The 21733-nt window shown below is 51.5% G+C and overlaps 3 protein-coding genes across 11 annotated transcripts; 2 read left to right on the forward strand and 1 right to left on the reverse strand.

Annotated features, from left to right (window-relative positions):
* Positions 1–436: 436 nt before the first annotated feature.
* Positions 437–3010, reverse strand: Pafah1b3 (platelet-activating factor acetylhydrolase 1b, catalytic subunit 3). Of its 2 annotated transcripts, none has more exons than XM_087569839.1 (6): positions 2660–3010; positions 2454–2551; positions 2169–2258; positions 1469–1585; positions 1268–1390; positions 437–771 (listed from the first exon to the last, which is right to left on the reverse strand). In XM_087569839.1, the coding sequence occupies exons 2-6, from the start codon at positions 2532–2534 to the stop codon at positions 484–486; spliced, it is 699 nt and encodes a 232-aa protein (XP_087425965.1). In that variant the 5' UTR covers positions 2535–2551; positions 2660–3010; the 3' UTR covers positions 437–483. The 2 variants fall into 2 exon arrangements, with proteins under 2 accessions (XP_087425965.1, NP_446106.1); NM_053654.3 differs by having other exon boundaries at positions 2919–2963.
* A 3329-nt stretch (positions 3011–6339) lies between these two features.
* Positions 6340–9366, forward strand: Prr19 (proline rich 19). Of its 4 annotated transcripts, none has more exons than NM_001173428.2 (3): positions 6340–6453; positions 8091–8715; positions 8805–9356. In NM_001173428.2, the coding sequence occupies exons 2-3, from the start codon at positions 8097–8099 to the stop codon at positions 9278–9280; spliced, it is 1095 nt and encodes a 364-aa protein (NP_001166899.1). In that variant the 5' UTR covers positions 6340–6453; positions 8091–8096; the 3' UTR covers positions 9281–9356. The 4 variants fall into 4 exon arrangements, with proteins under 4 accessions (NP_001166899.1, XP_087445623.1, XP_087445622.1 ...); XM_087589497.1 differs by having other exon boundaries at positions 6347–6453; positions 8808–9366; XM_087589496.1 differs by having other exon boundaries at positions 6418–7253; positions 8805–9366.
* A 1737-nt stretch (positions 9367–11103) lies between these two features.
* Tmem145 (transmembrane protein 145) lies at positions 11104–20839 on the forward strand. 5 transcript variants are annotated; one of them, NM_001432082.1, is made up of 15 exons: positions 11104–11291; positions 12065–12139; positions 12254–12331; positions 12424–12510; positions 12593–12694; positions 12796–12880; positions 12979–13050; positions 13152–13220; positions 13551–13631; positions 13723–13801; positions 13936–14029; positions 14618–14790; positions 16060–16180; positions 19335–19541; positions 20032–20839. In NM_001432082.1, exons 1-15 carry the CDS (start codon positions 11172–11174, stop codon positions 20278–20280), a joined length of 1692 nt encoding a protein of 563 aa, NP_001419011.1. In that variant the 5' UTR covers positions 11104–11171; the 3' UTR covers positions 20281–20839. The 5 variants fall into 5 exon arrangements, 4 of the variants coding, with proteins under 4 accessions (NP_001419011.1, XP_087508971.1, XP_087508961.1 ...); XM_087652845.1 differs by having other exon boundaries at positions 11120–11291; positions 20495–20834; XM_087652856.1 differs by lacking the exon at positions 11104–11291 and adding an exon at positions 11390–11590 and having other exon boundaries at positions 20495–20834.
* The last annotated feature ends 894 nt before the right edge of the window (positions 20840–21733 follow it).

Below are 21733 nucleotides of genomic sequence, written 5' to 3' on the forward strand. Positions count from 1 at the left end.
CTATCCTTAGTGACTGACCCCTACTAACCTCCACATAGTCTGAGCCAGCACTGCTGCCAGGGGAGGAGTTTACCTGAAACTTAACCTCCTCGTGCAGAGTTGTGGAAAGGGTAAAGTCTCAGGATGCATCTAAACAAGCCAGAGCACCAGGAAGTTGGCTGGGACAGCTTCCTGAAGGGACAGCTTGTGGCAGGTGAGACTTGATAGGATTTGGATACTGTTCCAGAGATTACAGATTGACCTTGATCCTAACTGGTTAATAATGGCAAACTGGTTTCAACCAGAATTTGTCCAAAGCGCACTACTGAAATTCAACTGACTTCAAGCTAAAATGTCTGCTGTAGGTACAAACAGAAATGCCCTGAGTAACAACGGGTCAGGGATCTGGCTGGTGGTGGGACTCAGACAAAACTAACCATAACACAGGAGGCAGAGGTAGGTGGAAGAGGAGAATTTAATGTCAAGGGAAGGAAGGAAAGATGCTTAGGGTGCTGTCTCTGGCAGAGGGATGCCTTGGCCCTGATCTTGGGCCAGGAGACGAAGCAGCAAGGAGTGCAGGGCCCGGCAGACAGGTGTGTACCCCAGGCGGCTCAGGTGCAGGTAGTCATACATGTCATGGTGACTTATGGTACCGTCCGAGTGCACAAAGCCAGGGTCTGCATCTAAGAAGTGCGCTCGGGGGTAGCCAGCTAGTGCTGCCCGAACCAGCTCGTTCACCTGTCGGTTTTTCTCTCGAAGTGGGTTGGGGTGCTGGCCTCTTGGAAGCAGGCCCTGAGGAGGCACGCCAATAGTAAGTAGTCAGATCAGCATCTCTGGACCAAACTGTCCACCTCCACCACCACCACCCTACCAGGGAATCCTCAGCTGTAAAATGGTTTAGGGATGGGAAATAAGGGAGGACATTCATTAAGAATCTTCCGGGTTCTGCCTGTCTGCAGAGATCACTCATTAGGATATAATGCCAGTGGGTCAGGGGTCTCTTTCAGAGGTGGAAACGTCTTAGCTAGAATACGTCTGACAACTTTCTGAGATTTTCAACACTCAAATTACCCAGGACTCCCTTGGTCCCTGAATATGTATCTTTAACTGCAGCCACAGTTTGTACACAGGGTCTCTATGTAGCCCTGGCTGTCTTCACTGTGTAGACCAGGCTGGCTCTGAACTCTCAAGAGATCTGCCTGCCTCTGCCTCTGGAGCACTGTGATTTAAGGTATGCGCCACCACAACCGCTTCCCCTTTTCCTTCACCATCCTTCCAAAGCTCTCACCAGCACAACCACCCGGGCCTGGGGCTGCAGCTTGTTCACCAGTTGTACAATGGCTTTGATGCCACCTGTCACTTGTTCTGCTGTGTGGCTGTGGTTGTTGGTGCCCACCCAGACCACCACAATCTGTGGAAAGAGTGACACAAAGTAACAGTAAAGAGGCAGGCAAAAAGAGGGTTTGCCCCCCAACCGGGCCCTACTTACCTTGGGCCGGATGTGCTCCAGCTCCCCATTCTCAAGCCGCCAGAGTACATGCTGTGTGCTGTCACCGCCAATGCCAAAGTTAAGTGCATGCAGAGGTGAGAAGAGCTCCCGCCAGATCTGGATCAAGAAATGATGTAGGCACTAGCCACCACCCCCCTGTCCAGGCAGTAACTACGGACATTATGAATTAGCCTTACTTCATGGACACGGTCTGGTTAAATCTCACCTTGAACAAATCCTGAATCTTGGAACTTGTCACTGTCTCACTGGTGTCTGCTTGAACTATACAGAGCTAACGGCAATACAACTGAACCTCCTTGTGAGAAAAAAGCCATTGTAGCTAAACTTCTTAGGGAGAGACTTGACTATTGATAGTCTTTGCAGAATACCATTACAATCAACCTTCACTTTGTGTAAAGCCATTACAACTTCCTGTAAACCCAATAGGGGCTGTGCTCCACTTTAAACAAACAGCCTCACCTTAGGCAATCTCAAAGGAACTGCTCAATTTAAGTTGATACTGACAAACCCAACCCGACAATTTCAGGGCACACACTTTATTTTCAGCAGAATGTTGCATGTACACGGGGTTCTTAGATTCCTGCTACCACGGGCATTTCTGTACCCCTTTATCCTGGGCCTGAAGTACCAGTAAGAGTACATGCCTGAATGAGGAAGGAGAAAACTGGTGGACCCTCACCTCACACTGATGCATTAGCTGAACCAAGGAGTCCCCGATAAAGACGACTTCGGGTTCCTTGTCTTTGCTGTCTGCCACAAATCGATGGTGCTGCAGGGAAAGACAGAGTCAAAGGCACGCATGCTCCAGGCCCCGCCCCATCCCGCTTCCTTCAGGCTGAACAACCCAAAACAACTCAGAGCTGGTTACTCACCTAGGTTAAGAAGAGGATGTCACGAAGCAGGGATTCTCTAGAAACACCCGCCCCCAAGTCCCTAACCCTGGGGACCGCGCGGGGTCACTCACCAGAGACATCCAGCGTCCGTCGCCCTGCACGTCCTGCACAGGCGTGGGCTTGCTGGCCGGGTTCTCCCCTTCCCCGCTCATCCTCAGCACCGCAGCTCCTGGGGATCAGAGTGGAGTCCGCCCGGGAAAGCTCCGCGCGGACGTGGACCCGCCACGCCCACCCCTACCTCTCGGGCCAACACAATGGACCGTCCCGCTGCGCTCACTCGCACGCAGGGCGAAGGCCGAGCCCGGACGCCGCCTTTCTCAGACTAGAAACCGTCACATAGGAAGGAATCCTCGATCCCCTCCCCCGACGGAGGCCGCACAGTGGGCTCGTCTGCCGCGCTTCCCGCCGGGACCCCTTAGTGCCACAGCGACCGAACGCAGTGGGGAGGGGCAGACGAGACCACGCGGCACGCGTGGCAGGGGGCGGGGGGAGACAAGAGAGAGACAACCCTGAGAGGACGGGAAGGGGCAGGGTACCTGAAAAGCCGACAGGGACCAGAGACAATTTAGCGCCCTCCCTCCGAGGAGGAAATGATTTGCTGCAAGGCCAGAAAACTCCGGAAGAGACCACCTATGTGTGTGTGTGTGTGTGTGTGTGTGTGCGTGTGTGTGTGTAACCCATTCACGTGGGAGAGGGAGTGGACGGGCTCATTCTTGGATCTGCGGAGGGGTGGTTCGTAGGCACCTGGGAAGGGACTCTCCCATTTCTTACTGGTGTGGTGGGGTCTTGAAAGGAAGCTGCCCAAGCTGGGCGCTGGGCGGTGGCTCACGCCTTTAATTCCCCCGCACTGGGGGGGAGCCAGAGGCAGGTGGACCACCGAGTTCGAGGCCAGCCTGGTCTACAGAGTGAGTTTCAGAACAGTCAGGACTACACAGAGAAACCGTCTTGAAAACAGAAACAAAAATGAAAGAAGTGAATCTGTAGATTAGAGGCAGCACTAGAGAGTGGCTTTGAGGGGACTTCCCTATTTAAAGGTTTTTTTTTTTTTTTTTATTTGTTTTGAGATGAGATTGCACTGTGTAACTTTAAGTTCTCCTGGAACTTGCTATGCCCAGCAGGCTGTCCTTGAATTCACAGAGATCTACCTACCTCTGACTCCTGGCCCCACCGTGCCAGACCCCACACTAGGGTTTTGTTTTTATTTATTATTTATTTGTCATGTATATATACATATATATGTGTGTATATATATTTTTTCTCTTTTTTAAGGTAGGTTTTTTTTTTTTTTTTTTTTTTTTTTTTTTTCTGTATGACAGAGCCCTGGACTTGCTTTGTAGACCAAGCTGGCCTCAAACTCACAGAGATCTATCTCTCTCTGCCTCCGGAGTGTTGGTGTTAAAGCTATGTGCCATTCAACCAGCTTCAACATTAGGCTTTTAAAGGTATAAAAGCTCAAATGCATACCTCTATGCCTCCAAGGCACCATCAGATCTACGTGGAAGAGGTGCAGAAAGATCAGAAATTGGAGATGGCTGCAGGGCCCAGCCCAGGTCCAACTTGGCATCCCTCCTGCAGATCACCTTGCACCTCCTTGGCCTCTGCGCCTCTCTCTAGATACAAAGTTCCATCACCAGCTTCAGGTGGGTGGCTCTGGACTCTAAAACTCCTATCTGTAGCCAAGGCCACTTTCTGTCATGTTCTTTCTTCACCTGGCTCACACTAATCCCAAACCCCAATATTTTCTCAGATGCCCAGGGTCTCACTCACCCCTAAATGGCCTGGTTGTTTTCTGGCAGCCCCACCTACAGGCTGGTCTCTGGAACCTATCCATTCCTTCTGGTTAGGCGGATACTAAAGTAGTGAAGAGTTTTATTTACTGTGCTCACATTCTGTCTCCTCCGTCTACTTCCCTAGATCTGGGCCCGGCAGGAAGTTGTGAGGGAATGAGTACAGTGCTTGAGGAATGAATGTTAATTACACTAATGGGTCAGACCCTGGCTTTTTCTACTTGAGCCCTAATTTTGCCTGAGAAAGTGTTTTGGTTTGTTTTGATTTCTTTTCTTTTCTTTTCTTTTCTTTTTTTTTTTTTTTGGAGCTGGGGACCGAACCCAGGGCCTTGCACGATTTTTTTTTTTCTAAATAGGAGGTTTTACTATGTAGCTTAGGCTGACCTAGAACTCAGTATGTAGACCAGGCTAACTAAACTCACAGTTATCCAATCTACCCTAGTGATGGCAATAAAGGTGTGCACAGCCTTTATCCACAGCCCAAGAAAGCGCTCTCTCTCTCTCTCTCTCTCTCTCTCTCTCTCTCTCTCTCTCTGTGTGTGTGTGTGTGTGTGTGTGTGTGTGTGTGTGGTTATGTGCAGTTGAATGCAGGTGACTGCAGAAGCCAGAAGAGGGCGTTAGGTCTCTTAAAGCTGGAGTCATAGGCAATTGTGAGCTGCCCTGTGTGGATGCAAAGAGCTGAACTCAGTCTCTTAACTAATGAACCTCCAGACTCTAGTCTGAGAAATTTTTACATGACCCTGTGCTTATAGGTGTATAATATGGACATAGAAATCTAATATTTCCTGATAATGTAAAGAGGATTTAAAAACAATTCTTTTGTACAGATATAATTGTATCACTTATTAGAAACAAAAGCAAACTTGCATACTAATAACCCGGGTGTACTTGTTTTGTTGTTGTTATTTGTTTTTTTGTTCGTTTTTTTTGATCCGTGTAGCCCTGAATGTCTTGAAGTTTACTCTGTATGTAGCTCATGCTGGCCTTGAACTCACAGAGAGCCATCCGCCTCTGCCTCTGGAATGCTGAGATTAAAGGAATGCGCCACCACCGTCTGGCAGGAGAAACTTTTTATGTACAGCCACGGTCTTGGAATTCATAATATATTGTCCCCGAATAGACTCTGAGACAGTGCTCTTTAGCATTGCAGAGCATGATGTGTGCAGTTCAAATGACGCACTCTACGTTCCCAAAGCTGCACGAATTTATTTGTTTGTTTTTGTCTTTGAGACAGAGTCTGTGTAGTTAGGCCTGCTTGTTCTGGATGTGAGTCTGCTATGTAGACCAGGCTGGTCTTAAATTCACAGAATTCCTCCTCCGGAGTGCTGAGATTAAAGGCCCACGCCACCACGAGTTTTGAATGCAAATTTTGGTGAGCACCTTAAATTTATTAGTTCGATTCTGTTGTACTTTTGGAAACCTTTAACTCGTGCCAAAATTTTGATGGCATCCCCTCACTGTTTTGTAACCCAGAGCTGGTTTCCAGAAGCGGTATATGGGCAAGGTTCGAGAGCTTCTAAGGACCTGGGAAGCACAAAGAAAAGACACAGGTCAAATCATTACTAACATTTGGACCAGGATATACGCTGGGGTAGTTTGAGCTGTAATCCCAGCGTTTGAGAAGTAAAGGCAAGAGAATAGTTCCATACTACCCTAAGCAAGCTAAAGGGGTGAGGGGACATGTGCAATAAAGTTGGGGGTAGAGAAAATTCTGAAGCACGCCAAAGAATCAAAACTCGCACGCATTCATTTACATGTGTGTTGGTTCATTCCCCCCTTCTCCCAACCTTATGGGGGAGGTACTATTTCCAACCTATTTCACAGATTAGGAAATAGGCTCTGGGCAGTTACAAAGTTTTCTAAAGTCACAGGGCTCAAAAGTGCTGGTTCAGGCGTGTCTCCAAGGGCCATCTTTGTGTGCATGGAACCTGGCGCCTGGCTCTAGGGCCAGTCAAATGGTTGGCCAGTAGCCTTAGCCAATCAGCATTGAGTAAGGTGGGTGGGCGGGGCCTAGAAACCCTGGAAGCCAATCCAGTGGGGCGGGGGGGGGTACTCTAGGCAGGGCTGGGCAGGGCTGTAACTGTCAATCTTGGTGCCTCGTGCTTCTCCACGCAAGGGGCGTGGCAAGGGAAGCGCATGCGTGAGGCATGCTTACTGGCTTAATCCGCACTCGAGGCCCGGAAGTGCGCGAACAGCTTCGAGGCTTGGGTCTCTACAGGAAAGAAGCCACCGCTCTCCACAGCCACGTGGAGTCCAGGGCGGGGGTCCGTTAGGAGAGAAGAGGGTGAGGCACCCCTCCCCCACCCTGCCCCCACCAACCTCTTCATTCAGCCTCCTGGGTCCACCTCAACTGTCTGAGCTGCACCCCTGCCTTATGCCTCCTCTCAAGAGTAGCCCACTCTCTGTAGGCTCTTGTGAATTATGTCCCACCCAAAGCAAGCCCTTCGACTTCTCTGGGTGCCTTCTCTCCTGCCTTACGTCTTTAATATTTTAAGACCTAGTCTTAAAGACTCGGGCTGGCTGCAACATGATTATGAAGCTGAGGATGACCTTGAGTTCCTGATCTTCTTCCTTCCACTTCCTAAATTTTGGGATTACACACTTTCACCACCATGCGTGTTCCTCTTTCCCGCCTTCACTTACTATTTCCGTTTCCTATATCTCCCCAGCCCTGGATTTCCCACCTGTTCCTTCTAGTTCCTCAGAGCTTTCCAGTTGCTCATAGCCTGTCCTCAGCTTCCATTTTTTTGTTTTGTTCTTTTTGAGTGTTTTATATTCTAAGCCACTTCAAATTCATGATTCTCCTGCCTCAGTCTCCCAAAGAGGGTACCACTCTGCCTGGACCATCTTCCATCTTTTTTATTCATCTTAATATATTGTAAAAACATGTATATATTGGCCTCCAAGCATAGGGACACAAGTCCATGTAATAGTTAAGCAAGTACTTTTATCACTGAACTATATCCACAGTTTTTATATTCTCAGTGCTTAGGGTACATGTGTACAAGAGCCAGACTTTTTTTTTTTTTTTTTGGTTCTTTTTTTCGGAGCTGGGGACCGAACCCAGGGCCTTGCGCTTCCTAGGTAAGCGCTCTACCACTGAGCTAAATCCCCAGCCCCTTTTTTTTTCTTTTTAAGATTTATTTAAAATGTGCCTCGTGTGTGTGTGTATGTGTGTGTGTGTGTGTGTAGAGGTGCTCACAAAAGCCAGACAACACCAGATCCCATGGAGCTAGAGTTGGGCTGTGTGTCACATCTGAGATGGGTGTTGGGAACTAAGTTCAGTCCTTTGATCGAGCTGCCATGTGCATGTTGGGAATTGAACCTTGGTCCCCTGGAAGAGCAGCTGGTGCTCTTAACTGCTGAGCCATCATCTCTCCTGGCCTGCTGAGCCAGCACTTTAGGCTCCCAAGACACAGACTCTTTAGAATTGTATTTTTATACAGGATCTCACTGCATTACCTAGGCTGGTTTTGTCTTCTGTAGCCCAGGTAGGCCTCTTTAAACTTTTGATTTGTCTGCTTCAGCCTTCTTGAGCAGATGGGATTAGAGGCCTGCACTGCAAGGCCTGGCTATTGTCTTTTTTTTTTTCCCCTCGGAGCTGAGGACCGAACCCAGGGCCTTGCGCTTGTTAGGCAAGCGCTCTACCACTGAGCTAAATCCTCAACCCCCTGGCTATTGTCTTTTAACTTTTTCCATGTTCTTACTCTCTGTTACCTTGTCCCCCATTTCCCGACATTTTTTTCCTATTAACTGCCTGAAATTCATGTTGGACTTCTTGTGTAGCCTGGCCCTTTCCAGTGGCTGTCTGTCCATGTCTTTCATTTCTTTAAACAGTAGTCTCCCTTTCCCCTGCTCATCTTTTCCCTCTCAGTTACTGTCTTTGATTTATTTGCATCTGAGGACCACTCTGTCTTCTAGGATATCATGGACCCTCGGGGTCCAGCCCCTCAGCCTTTCCAGCAGCTTGAGAAACCTGGTCGAATTCGCCGTCGCAAGACCAGGAGGGAGCGAAATAAGGCCCTGGTGAGCAGCCACAGGCCATTGGCCCGTCAGGATCCTCCCATATCCAGCCGGGATCCATGTGTGATCTTCCAGGAACCTGCAACCTCCACAGCCCCCAAGCTCGTTGTGATAACTCAGGGCAGGTTGAGCCGGGAGCACAGGGGTCTCTTCAACCATGAGGTGAAGTCCCTGGATGTGGCCCGGCTGCTTAACAGGGGCTCCTTGGAATCATGTACCCCTCTGCTACCAACCAAGTCCTCCTGCAGCCCAGTCAGAGTTCAAGAACCAGACCTTCAGTCAAAAGGCAAGGAGAACAAGGTACCAGGAGGCTCAGGCCCAGGCCCACCAAATTCCCCAGATCTCCCTGTGTTGGGGCAACTGCTGGAGGAGCTGCAGTGCCAGCTGGTTGTGCCACAAGCCTTCCCCAGGAGGAACCTAGTGCAGGAGGCCAGAGATACCATCATAAGAACCTTACAGGGCTGCCATGGCTGTGTGCCTGATCTTGCCCTGGTGCTCCGAGGTTGCCAGCTACCCTTGCCTGGTGAGTCCACCTCCTCCCCTTCCCCCTCCCCCCCCTTCCGCTACTCTGTTGTAGTCCACATGATCTCCTTGTTCTTTCTTCTGCACCAGAAGCCAAGCGGAGGGCCCCTGAGAGACAGAGGATGGCACCTTCTTGTATCAACGCTCCTGAGCATGCTCCACGGGAGGGGAGGCAAAGGACTCAGCAGGCAACAAAGGGGTGCAACTTTGCCCTGCCGCACACTTGCAGCAGCATCACCCCTGCACACAGGGTCAGCCAGGTGCAGCCTCCAGATCGACAACTGCCATTCCTGTCCTCAGCATCTTCACCATCTGGAGCAGCTTGGGGTCCTCCAACAGCTTTTGATATGCTGAAAAGCATCTGGCTCATAGCCACACCACCCCCTCCCCAGCCCTGGGATGTCTGCCCACCTCAGCCCCTACCTCAGCCATCCTTACCCTTGTTACCCAGAACATCTGCCTTGGACTGGAGCCCCAATCCTCCTGCCCCACTGCCCAGTCTCTCCTGGGTGGTGACTCAGAGCAGTCCAGAGGCTTGGTCCTTCCCCCCAATGAGACTGTACTGAGGAGATTAGGTAGGGCTGGGGGCAGGTATCCCACACTCCCAGTCACCTCAATAAAACACCTTCTTGGTCCTCTTGATTTTCAGTGAGTGGCTGTCTCAGGAGAGTAGCTTTCTTTCTTCTGTTTTTGTTTGTTTTTTGTTTGTTTGTTTGAGACAAGGTTTCTCAGTGTAAACTTGAGGGTCCTAGAACTTGCTCTGTAGACCAGGCTGAGCATGAACTCAGAGATCTGCCTGACTCTGCCTCCAGAATGGGAGGGACTTTGTTTAGCTCTAAACTCTTAAATCCAAGATGAGTATATCACCTGTTAACTTGTTGGAGCTGAGGAGCCAATAGGAGACAATACATGTTTGTTTGTGGTGATGGAGACAGGAGGATTAAGAGTTTACAGTTATCCTCTGAGCCAGTCTGTACTCTATGACCCCAATAAACCCCAACAAAACAAAACGTAACAACTCTCTACTAACCCCACCACCACCACACACACACACACAAACAGTAAAATTTCTCATCATCCGTCTTGGTAACAACTGGCCACAGGGTAAAGAGTTCACACTCAAAAGTTTTTCATGCATTCATTTATTTTTTCTTCTCAGTTTGTATGGTTTAATTTGCTTTGGATTTTTTCTTTCTTTTTTTTTTCTTTTTCTTTCTTTCTTTCTTTTTTTTTTTTTTTTTTTTTTGGTGATAGTCTCCCTATGGTAGTCCTGGCTGACCTGAAACTTGCTATGTAGACCAGACTGGTTTGGGATTTGGGGCAATCCACCAGTCTCTGCCTCCCAAGTACTGGGATTAATTGCTTGTAGCAATTAATCTCACTTCAGCAATTGTGTTTATTTGCTCCTTCAGGAATATAATTCAGAGCCTTGCACATGCTAGGCAAACATGCTGTCACTGAGCTGCATGCCCAGACAGAAAGCTTTCAGTCTGTATTTCTTTCATTTTTTTAAAAACAGATTCTCACTTATGTGGTCCTGGCTGGCCTGGAATTCAATGCAGAAACCAGTCTGGCCTTGAACTCACAGAGAACTGCCTGCTCCTTTCCCTCCACCCCTACCCCAACTGTGTCCAGCCAGCAAGCTTTTGAAATGGCATTTTGAGCAGCAGTGAATTTTCTGCAGTGGAGGGTGGAGGATGAAGCTAGGAAGTTTGTTGGAGTCTGATGCTGGAAGGCCTTCCCAGGACTCTCAGTTGCCCTATGGGAAATGACAGAATTAATAGCCGCATGGGTGGGGGATAGGAAACTACCCTAGGGGATAAGTGACTTGTCCTAGGTCTTCTGGTGGGGACATGGCAAAGCCAGCCCCAATAACTGGAGTACTATCTCCTTGATATCTCGCCTCTGTCTCAGCTCTCAGCAGCTGGGGTTCACACCCTAGAGGTGGGTCAGGATTGATTGTTTTGTTAGAAGGTTTTACCTCGTGTATATGTGTGTGTGTCCCAGAACACCTTACCCTCTGTGTCTATGGGCACAAGGTTTGCCAAATCTAGAGAATGGGTAAAAATAGAATAATTTGGGGTCAAAATTGGGGGTCAGTGGTCAGGACAGAGCTAAGTTTTCTCGGTTATGAGCATCCCGGACTCTGCAGTTCAAAGGAGGCCCTTGCTTACTGGTATGTGAGTTCAGTTTAGGACACATACGCATCCTGAGGTATCTGAGACTCCTGTAGAAAAGAACCGCAGCTGGATAAGGTGACAAAAGAATGGGAGAGAATGTTCTTTCTCAGGTGGGAAGGGTAGGAGACAGTTTAGTCCATTCCAGAGGAGGGGGCGGAGACCGCTGCGTCCAGCGGCCCCTTTAATCGGGGGCGCGCGCTGGCCAGCCTGCGCGCTCTCGCCTCCGTCACCGGGCCGGAGCGGGAGCCGGAGCCGTGCCGAGGCCAGAGCGGGAGGAATGGAGCCTTCGCGCGCGCCCGCGCTGCGCCGCCTGCTGCCGCCACTGCTGCTCTTGCTGCTGCCACTGTACCCCCGCACCCGGGCCAAGTACGTGCGGGGCAACCTCAGCTCCAAAGAGGTGAGCACACCGAGACGTCTCCTAGCGTTCCCTGGCCCGCGGGACCCAAGAGGGGATGATGCCGCCCCGCCCCCTGCGCCCCTCCCGGATTGGGGCGTGAGTGGTGGGGGCCCGGACCAGGGCGGAGGCCGTGGGTTGGGGGTTGCATTGTGACTGTCGAGGTCAGCCTGGGTGGGGAGGGTCGGTAGGGAGTGTGGTAGTTATAGGGAACCGAGCTGCACCATGGTGGTGCTGAAGGGACAGCACCCCTCACTCCACCAAGTGGAGGTCGCCTGGCCTGCTCAGAACCAGCAAGGAAGGTTTGGAAGATTTCCCAGGATGGCATGGTTTGCGGGACCACCTTGGAGCTGCCCCCCGCCCTGTGTGTGTGTGTGTGTGTGTGTGTGTGTGTGTGTGTGTGTGTGTGTGTGTGTGTGTGTGTGTGTGTGTGTGTGTGTAACTGGGGGAATGCGGCTGAGAAAAAGTCCAGGACAGATGGTGATGGGGCTGTGCACCTGGCCATCCATGGTCTTTTTCAGTGTGTCTAGAAGATGGGGAGGAGGAGGAAGAGGAGGAGGGAAGGAAACTTGAGGGACATCTGAGGGAAAAAACCAGAGCAGCAGAAAATTGGACACACAGCAAAAGAATCTGGAAAGAATCCTAGAGGTGACTTAGCTGCTTTGTGGTGTTTGAGAAGCCAAGTAGCTTTGGATAGAGAAGAAAAGTTGAGGGTCCGTGGGTAGGGTTGAGCTGCATTCTTGAAGGACTCAGATCTCACTGGATCCTTTTGCCAGGACTGGGTGTTCCTGACAAGATTTTGTTTCCTCTCGGATTATGGCCGACTGGACTTCCGATTCCGATACCCTGAGGTGAGTCTCCCCAGCCACTCTCCTTAGCTGAGGCTGGACACTACCTTGGCCTTCCAAGGCAAAAGCTGTCCAACTTCTGTAAACACCCCAACCACCAAATCTCTGGGTCTTCAGGCCAAGTGCTGTCAGAACATCCTCCTCTATTTTGACGACCCATCTCAGTGGCCAGCGGTGTACAAGGCAAGGGACAAGGTGAGGGCTATGAAGAGTGTGTATATGAGGGGTGTGCAGGGGCAGAAGGCCACAGTCGTTCAGAGGGTGACCATGCCTCTGCCTTGCCCTAGGACTGTTTGGCCAAGGAGTCGGTGATCAGGCCAGAGAACAACCAGGTCATCAATCTCACCACCCAGTACGCCTGGTCGGGCTGTCAGGTGCGAGGTAGTGCGCAGGTGCTAAAGGTCTAGGGCCTGGTGTCATGGAGGATGAGGCCTCAGCCTTTTGGCTTCTCCCCAGGTGGTGTCAGAGGAGGGAACCCGCTACCTGAGCTGCTCCAGTGGCCGCAGCTTCCGCTCTGTGCGTGAACGATGGTGGTATATTGCGCTCAGCAAGTGTGGGGTAAGGGCCTGGGGCAGCCACCTGGCTTTTCTCTCCTTTTCCTTCCTGTTGACTTCCCCTACCTGCCCAGAATCCACCTTGAGCCTCACCACTCTCCACAGGGAGATGGGCTACAGTTGGAATATGAGATGGTTCTTACCAACGGCAAGTCTTTCTGGACACGGCATTTCTCAGCTGATGAATTTGGTGAGCAGATATTGGAGGAACAGGGCAGATATGGAAGCCCCAGCAGGTAGAGATGCCCACTCCAAAAGCCTTCTCCCACCCCTTCTGTTGAATTCTAGGGATCCTGGAGACAGATGTGACCTTTCTCCTCATCTTCACCCTCATCTTTGTCCTCTCTTGTTACTTTGGATGTGAGTACAGCACATGAGGGAGAGGGTTGGGACAAGCGGGAGAGCAGAGATGGAGAAACGCCCCTCCCCAACCTGTGTATGCGTTCCCATCTCCTTCTTAGACTTGCTGAAAGGCCGTCAGCTACTCCACACAACTTACAAAATGTTCATGGCTGCAGCAGGAGTGGAGGGTGAGGTTTTGAGTGTCCCAGATTTTGAGTTCTCTTAAGAAGAGGGCCTTGGGATCCTGACCCCAGGGTCTGAGGGAGGAGGGCTGGGCATGGACTCCTGGATCTACACTCCCAGGTCTGAGGAAAGTAAGGTCATGATCTGGCCTGATGGGTCCTGAGGAGGAGAGGCTGGGGCTACGGCCTCCAGAGTTTTCCTAGCAGGTTGTCCTAACAGATATCCTGGGCTTCTGATGGGGGTGGCAGAGGGTTAAACGTTTGGATCACAGTGCTAGGCGACAGTGGTGTCCCAAAGCTGGTTTCTGTCTTTTCTCGGTCTCTCCTCCCTCCCAGTCCTGAGCCTCCTGTTTTTCTGCATCTACTGGGGCCAGTACGCCACAGACGGCATCGGGAATGACAGCGTAAAGATCTTGGGTGAGAATAGATGAACCACAGAGGGTAGGAGCCTCCCCAGGGGCCTGGTGATCTGAGCCTGAGCCCGAACCATCCTTTCCTCCCTTTGCAGCCAAGCTACTCTTCTCCTCCAGCTTCCTCATCTTCCTGCTCACACTCATCCTCCTCGGGAAGGGATTCACGGTTACACGGTGCCCGGGCAGGGACTGTGCATTGGGGTGGCTGGGCTGGGGAGTAGGGCAGGGAGGTGGAGGTGGGGGGTGTGGCAGCTCCCTCCTCCCTGACAGCATCCACCCTGCTGTCTCCCCCACGGCCTGCTTGCCAGAGGCCGCATCAGCCACTCAGGCTCCGTGAAGTTGTCTGTGTACATGACCCTGTACACCCTCACCCACGTGGTGTTGCTCATCTACGAGGCAGAAGTGAGTGTCCAAAGCTCCTGCCAGCCCCTCTCCTTCCTGCCCTGTCTACCGCCCCTCCCCACAGAGCGTCCTCTTTCTCGCCCTGAGTTTCTGCCTTTCCCATCTGTCTCTCAGTGACTCCTCTCTCTTCACCATTTCTGAGTAGCTTTCTTCCTCCTTGTCTCTCACTTGTCCCCATGTCCAAGAGTCAGAGACCTAGTTCTGTTTAAGCTCCCCCACTTCCTAGATGGCCATTCCCACCCTCGCCCTGAGCTTGTTTCTGCTGGTGGGAAGTTAGGAGGAGCTTGGCCCTATCTTCAGGACTCTGTTAGGGGCTTTCCACCTCTTGTATGGGATGATAGTAGGGCTTCTCTCTGTGTCAGTGTGGATGGATGAGTTACGCAGGGTGTGAGTGATAGCATTTAGTCCCCCAGTGGGCACAAAGTAGTTGTTGTGGGCTCCTTATATACCTATTATAATTCTAGCCCCATCCCTAGCGGTCCCACCACTTCTGGCCTGACCCTTTTCTCTGTTCCAGCCCTTGGTGCCTGAGGGTGGGGTCCAGGGTCAGAGGCCAGAGCTTTGACCACCCTTGTTTTGTGGGTCCAGTTCTTTGACCCAGGCCAGGTACTATACACATACGAGTCTCCGGCTGGTTATGGACTCATCGGGCTGCAGGTGGCGGCCTATGTGTGGTTCTGCTATGCAGTGCTGGTCTCCCTGCGGCACTATCCGGAGAAACAGCCCTTTTATGTGCCCTTCTTTGCTGCCTATACCCTCTGGTGAGACATGGTGGGGTCCTAACTTACCTTACCCCCACAAGCTAGATCATTCAGAGAATGTAAAATGAGCTTTCAGGACAAGTGGTTGTTGTCTGAAATCTGCCACTGTCTATCTAGCTTTTATGATCTAGAAGAAAATTAAACTACCCACTCAAAATAAAATGGTGGGAAAAGTCCCAGAATTTGGGAGGCTAACTAGTAAGGATTGCTAGCCTTGGCTACATAGTCAGCATCTCAAAACAAAAACAACAGAAAGGACAAAAGCAAAATCCAAAGAAACAATTAAAAAAGTCTCTCAGGGAGCTAGGCAAGTCTGTAACCATCTTATTCTGGAGGTAGAGACAGCTACATGAGAACCCTGTCTGGAAAACGAAACCAAACTAAAGCAAACCAGACGTATGTACAAATCTGTCATATTGTTTCCTAGCACAGGGTTGTTACTAGGATCTTCTTCAGCATTCACGAGATATGAAGGGCAGACAGTGATGCCACAGGACTTTAATCCCAGCATTTGGGAGGCAGAGGCAGGTGGATCTCTAAGTTGGAGACCAGACTGGTTTACAGTGAGTTCCAGAACAGTCAGGACTACACAGAGAGACCCTGTCTTGAAAACAAAACAAAATGACATGAAGATTTAATGTCACACAATAAATGTTTAATAACATCTCGGTTAATAGCCAGGCATGCTAGTGAATGTCTATAATGTCAGGCCTTGGAAGGTGGAGGCATACACATGCAGTCATAAAAGGAATTCTTCAAATAAAACTCCAAACCGACCGACTGACCGACCGTGTTCATGTAAAGGGGGCAGATTCCGAGCCAGACTGCCGGGGTGTAGAGCCCAGCTCCGAAGCTTCCAAACGGTGCAGTCCCAGACCAGCCCTTGGCCTTCTCACCTGTTATAGGGAATGGAAACCACATTCGTTTCCTGGACTCAGTGTGAGAGTTAAACGAGCTCACAGATGTAAAATGTTTTGGAGACATCCAGTCAAGCCCTGGTTGCTCGCCAATCCGACCATGGGCTATCTATTGAGGTCCGTGAGGTTGATAAGCTGCCAGGGTTGGGGTGAAGTGGAGCCGAGTTAACCAGCCTGGTCTTTATCCACTGAAATCTCCCAAGCCAGCGGACTTCGGGGTCCTCTTTCAACATCTGGCTTTCAAAGGCTACAGTTTGGGAATCTGCCTGTGGCCTGCGAGTGACGCAGCAGGGAGGTGGGGACACGGGATAGGGTGGAGAGCAGTGGCAATCCACTTTAAACCTCCCCGCAGGTTCTTTGCTGTCCCTGTCATGGCCCTGATCGCCAATTTTGGGATCCCGAAGTGGGCCCGAGAGAAGATCGTCAATGGTATCCAGCTGGGGATCCACCTGTATGCGCATGGCGTGTTTCTGGTGAGAACGGTTGTCGGAGTGGGGTGGGAACTGAGGGCTGGAGGACGTGTGAGGTGCCTGTTACGTGCCTGGATGTCCTGTCCTCTGTAGAGCCCTGGACCTACACGCCTTTGTTTCCTTTTGAGCTGGGCAGTTCAGTCTCACTGATGGGCAAGCTGTGACATCCTGCCTCAGTTTCCTGAGTGCTGGGACTGTGGACCCAAGACACCACACTCGGTCCCCTCCCTCTCGCATCTACTCTGTGGTCTCTGGAAGGCACTGTCTGAAAGCCTGCTGGGTACTCTACCATGTCCCCCAGAGCTCTCCTTCTCTGCCACTTCTCTGACCTTGTCTCCTGGCCTCTTCATACAATCCCTCTTTCTTTGTACCCCTCCCCCCATTTCCATTCTTGACTCTGTGTCCCCAGGTTTTCACATTTCTGTTTGCACCATCACTACCCACCCAAAGCCCTTGGTCACCCTTTCCCCCCATTTCCCCATCAAGAGCTATTGTTCAAGCATCAGTTAAATGGGACGAATTGGGGCTCTTGGGAACCTAGCTTTGAATGGCGTTTTTATTAGACCTAGGCTTGAGGGAGATCTTACTCTTCTTAGTTTTGTTCTTAGCTGGTATTTGTCCTGGTTTACGTCCTCTCCTTCTGAATTGGTGGCAACCCTCATCTACACTTACTTAACGGTTTGTGTGCATATGTGTATGTGGAGGGGATTTTTTTTTAACGCATGTACTCACTAGGTTGCCCTGGCTGACCTGGAACTCACTATATAGACCAGGCTGGCCAAAGGTTTGTCACACCATATCCCAGTTGGAGATTTTTTGTTTTTGATTTTAAAGATTATTTATAAGTACACAGTAGCTGTCTTCAGACACACCAGAAGAGGGCATCAGACCTTATTCCAGATGGTTGTGAGCCACCATGTAGTTGCTGGGAATTGAACTCAGGACCCCTGGAAGAGCAGTCAGTGCTCTTAACCACTGAGCCACCTCTCCAGTCCCGTCCCCCCCCCCCCGCCCATCTCCTTGATGCAGAATCTTCTATATTGCCCCTACTGCCCTTGATATCACAGCAATCCTCCTGTCTCAGCCCATTGAGTTCTGGGATTCATCAGAACACCAGGCTTTAGCCTGGTTCTTGCTAGAAGTATTCATACACATCTTCCCCCCTGGGTTTCTTGCTCAATTGCTGGACAGTTTAGGAGTCATTGACTATGCTCTATAGGAGTAGAAGCTGAGTCTCCAGGGATCCATGGCCTTTGGTGGCAGACCATGCACTCTGAATCCTGCTAGTCTCTGGCAGATAGTCAGGGCTCACATGGGGGATGGTGCACAAAAGGAAACAAGTATTAAATTTGTCGTGATGTCTGTAATCTCATTACTTCGCAGGTGGAGGCGGGAGGGTCGGGAGTTCAAGTCCTCCTCCCACAGAAATAGAGCAGGAAAAGTTATACAGAAAAATATAATTTTTGCGGTCAGCCTGGCAATGTGAGACCTTGTCTCAAAAGCAAAAGAAAAAGAGAAAACAAAAAATTAGTTTCACTAAGGGTTTTAACTTTGTAATCCGGGGGACCTACAGTCTGCAACATGCCCAGCCCCCAGGGAAGGGACCAGGTCTGCCATGCTCTACCTCAGGACTTAGCTTACTCATCTTCCTTGAATGGTGTATCTAGAAGCTCAGCAAGAAGTCAGAAGGGGATAGAAAGAAAAGAAACACCAAGAACCCACTACACAGGAGACTCCGCATCAGTGGCTTTCATTTCCACCCTCTCGTCTTTCCAGATAGGCACCGTAATCCTTTTTGGCTGGTGAGACTCAGGTTGTTTAATCAACGTGCCCCAGATTCAGCACTTAGTGAGAGATGGAGCCAAGAGTGGCGACACCAGCAGCTCAGAATTCGAGACAAGTGTCCTTGATGCTTTTTTTTCACCTTCAGCCAGCTTCTTTCTGAAGCAGCAGAGCTCGATGCACCCAGCACAGCCTTAGTGAAGTTGCACTGAGCTACTGGGCTATGGCTGCAGAGTGGGATCTAGAAACATCACCTGTGTTCTGGAAACAGTCAACTGGTATTTATTGACAGCCAGGCACTGTTAAAGATCGAGCTTGGGATTTAACAGGAAGTTGAAAAGTCAAGTTCTGCTGGGCGGTGGTGGTGCAAGCCTTTAATCCCAGCACTCAGAGGGAGAGGCAGGTGGATCTCTGAGTTTGAGGCCAGCCTGGGCTACAAAGTGAGTTCCAGGACAGTCAGGGCAGTTATAGAGGGAAACACTGTCTCAAAAAAATCAAAACCAAAGCAAACCAAAAAGCAGTCAAGTTCTAACTCTGGTGGTAAACGCTTATAAGCCAAGCACAGGAGGATGTTATGTAGACTGTCTCCAAAGAGGAAGCAAGATTGAGTTCTTGCCTTCAAGGAGTTGACATTCTAAAGAGCCTGTTAACTAATGTTTAGTTGAACTTTGTGTGTTTATGAACACATTCTAAGATTGGGCATGGGGCTGAACATCTTCAGTCCAGCACTAAGAAGGTGTGTGTGTGTGTGTGTGTGTGTGTGTGTGTGTGTGTGTGTGTGTGTGTGTGTGAGAGAGAGAGAGAGAGAGAGAGAGAGAGAGAGAGAGAGAGAGAGAGAGAGAGAGAATCAGGAGTTTGGGAGAGGCTCAGGAATTCAAGGTCATTCTTCGCTATATAGCAAGTCTGAGGGCAGCCTGGACTACACAGGCCCTCTCAAAAACAAAGCAAAGCAAAAAAGAGCAGTAAAACGATTCTAATTTGTGCTCTCTAATAAGGTCCCTAATGAGCTTACTAGATAAGGCAGTGTGTAACTGAGAAGCAATTTTACATTTAATTTTTATTCAATTTAAGCCATATGTGGCTAGTGGCTGTCATACTGGGCAGCACAGGACACTGCCCATAACCAATCAATTGTGACATCCAGTAGTCAGGTTTATGATATTGGAAACACCACTAAGCACAGTAATTAGAAGAGGAAAGCTAAGGGAAAAGGTCAGAATGCAGGGAGACACCCTACTCCTGGTGTCTAAGGCAGTCTGAATGGTTCAAAGACAAGGTAGAGGTCAAATGGAGAGGAATCATCTAAGTCTAAACTTTATAGATACATTCTGGGTCCTGGAGACTGCTTCTCTAACCTGTGTCTGACTTCTTTCAGATCATGACCCGCCCATCGGCGGCCAACAAGAACTTTCCATACCACGTGCGAACTTCGCAGATCGCCTCCGCTGGGGTCCCTGCGCCCGGAGGGAGCCAATCCGCAGATAAGGCCTTCCCGCAGCACGTCTATGGAAACGTGACGTTCATCAGCGACTCGGTGCCCAACTTCACGGAGCTCTTCTCCATCCCCCCGCCCACCTCCTCTGTAAGCCCCGCAGCCCCGGCGCCCGAGGAGCTGCTGGCGCCGCCCCTGGAGTACCTGACCCCGCTCCCCGCCCCGCCGCCACCCCCTGCGCATTGGCGTCTAAGCCCACCCCTGGCCTTCCGTACTCCCGGTGCCCCAATTCCCCGCCTAGACCGTCCCCCAGCGCCCGCGCCCACCCTGCCAGACTGGGTCCTGGCGCTGTTGCGCACGCCCCCGAGGACACCCCGCGCCGTGCTCCCGCCGCCTGCCTTCCGAGGCTGGTCCCCATCTCCCCCACCGCCTCCAGAGTTTGCCAGGCGCACCCCGACGCCACCCCTTGAGTACCTGGCCCCGCTGCCCAGGCGCCCAGTCACCCACTCCTTCCCTGACTGACACGTGCGTCCATATCTGGGGTGGTGGGAGTCCTCTAGGGGGAGGGGGACGGGCCTTCGGGGCCGCATTTGCTCCCCGAGGGTTCTGGGCAGCCTCTGACCCTGACCCCCCATCCCAGGCCGGGAAGCAGGTGGAGGAGACAGCGGTGGCGGCGGCAGTGCCCCCAAGGGGTCGTGTGGTGACCATGGCCGAGCCGGGCGCAGCCTCCCCACCCCCACCCGCTCGGTTCCCCAAGGCGGTCGACTCGGGCTGGGATGGCCCGACGCCGTCCTACCAGCCGCTTGTGCCCCAGACGGCGGCGCCGCACACCGGCTTCACCGAATACTTCAGCATGCACACAGCCGGGGGCCCTGCACCCCCGGTCTGAGCATCCCTTTCCCGCCTCTGCCCCACAGGCGGCGCACCGGGCCCCGGCTGGGCTCCGGAACCCCTTCTCTCTCCTGGCCCAAGGGCTCGGCCTTGCCAGGCACCCCCACCCCACACACACACCCCGCGCCCACGTTGGGTGCGCTGCGTCCTGCCCCTTTCCCTCTTGTGCCAAACGGTCCCGCGGGAGCCGTTCTCCGCGTCCCCTCCCTCAGCCCCTGCCCCGAACGGCTCCGGAATCTGGACTCCCGCTGTTCCGTGATCTCCGCCCCCCTGACCCCCTCCGAGACCTCTGACCCTGCTGGACTCCGGAACATCCGTGACGACCGCCTGGACCCTGCCTGTGACCCTCCAGGACCCTGCGACCCTCGAGCCACTGTTCAGGGACGGATATTGTGAAGTTGGTCTCTACTTTGAAACCCTCTCTGGGGTTTGTGACCTCGGACCTGTGCTTTGTCCGTCCATCTGCATGCCAAGGACCTTCACATGGTCTCTGGCAGAAAGACGTTTTCTCTTCTTGCCAAAATAAAGAGGATTCGTTGAGTTTTTAATCTATAACATAGTTTCTTTTCTATATTAAGTGAAAAAAAGAAAAGGTGCTCCTGAATGTATGTCAACGTACTATTCTCGCACACCGTGCAGAGGAAGGCCAGAAGAGAGAGTTGGATTCCCACGATATGGGTTCTGGGAATCGAACCCGGGTCAGAGCAACAAGTTCTGAACCGCTAAGTCCAGCTTTTATGTATTGATGGTGCTTTAAGTCACACGGGTCTCATTATGTCCATCTAGGAAGTACTATTTTGGGTCTGGAGCCCCGTGCCTTCATAACCCGATATGCATGTTGATCCTGAATGTAGAGCACAGAAAATAACCATCTATCACAACTTTCTACCGCTCCTTTATTTTTGGCTTTCCTTTCCCTAGCAGAGATAGAGGCGCCCTCCAGTGGCAAAGGCTTTGCTCAGTCGATGACTGGCACATACTTTCTTTTAACAGGATTTTGGGTTACAATCTTAGCAATACGCATGCGTGATTCTCCCTGGGTTGGATTCCTATTCACGCTGCGCAAGCGGCTGGGAACAGATGGGAGGGAAAGTTTCCGGAAGTCTTCCACTGAGAAGGGGTGGAGCCAGGCGCTCCTTAGTCCTCCCAGGGCCTCTCTGACCCGCGACTCGCCCACCTCTCGCCTCCTCCTAGCCTGTCCTTCCCTTAGAGACTGCGCGGCTCCCCGCCCCCTCGCGCTCTCCGCGGGTCTTCCTCGGGCCGCTCTGGCCCGGGAGTCCCCAGGTCTCTCTGATCTAGCCCATCCGCCTCGGGTGGGAGGAGCGGGTGGGTAAGCATTGGAGTGAACCCTGGGGATCCCGGCTGGGACCCTGAAAGCAGGCTCCGCCCCCGCCTGGAGGGGTCTCCTCAGGAGTCTCCCGGCCAGGCGGGTTCCAGCTTGCAAGCTCCAT

This window comes from Rattus norvegicus, chromosome 1, assembly GCF_021556685.1.
Source record: "Rattus norvegicus strain SHRSP/BbbUtx chromosome 1, alternate assembly SHRSP_T2T, whole genome shotgun sequence".
Taxonomy (NCBI): domain Eukaryota; kingdom Metazoa; phylum Chordata; class Mammalia; order Rodentia; family Muridae; genus Rattus; species Rattus norvegicus.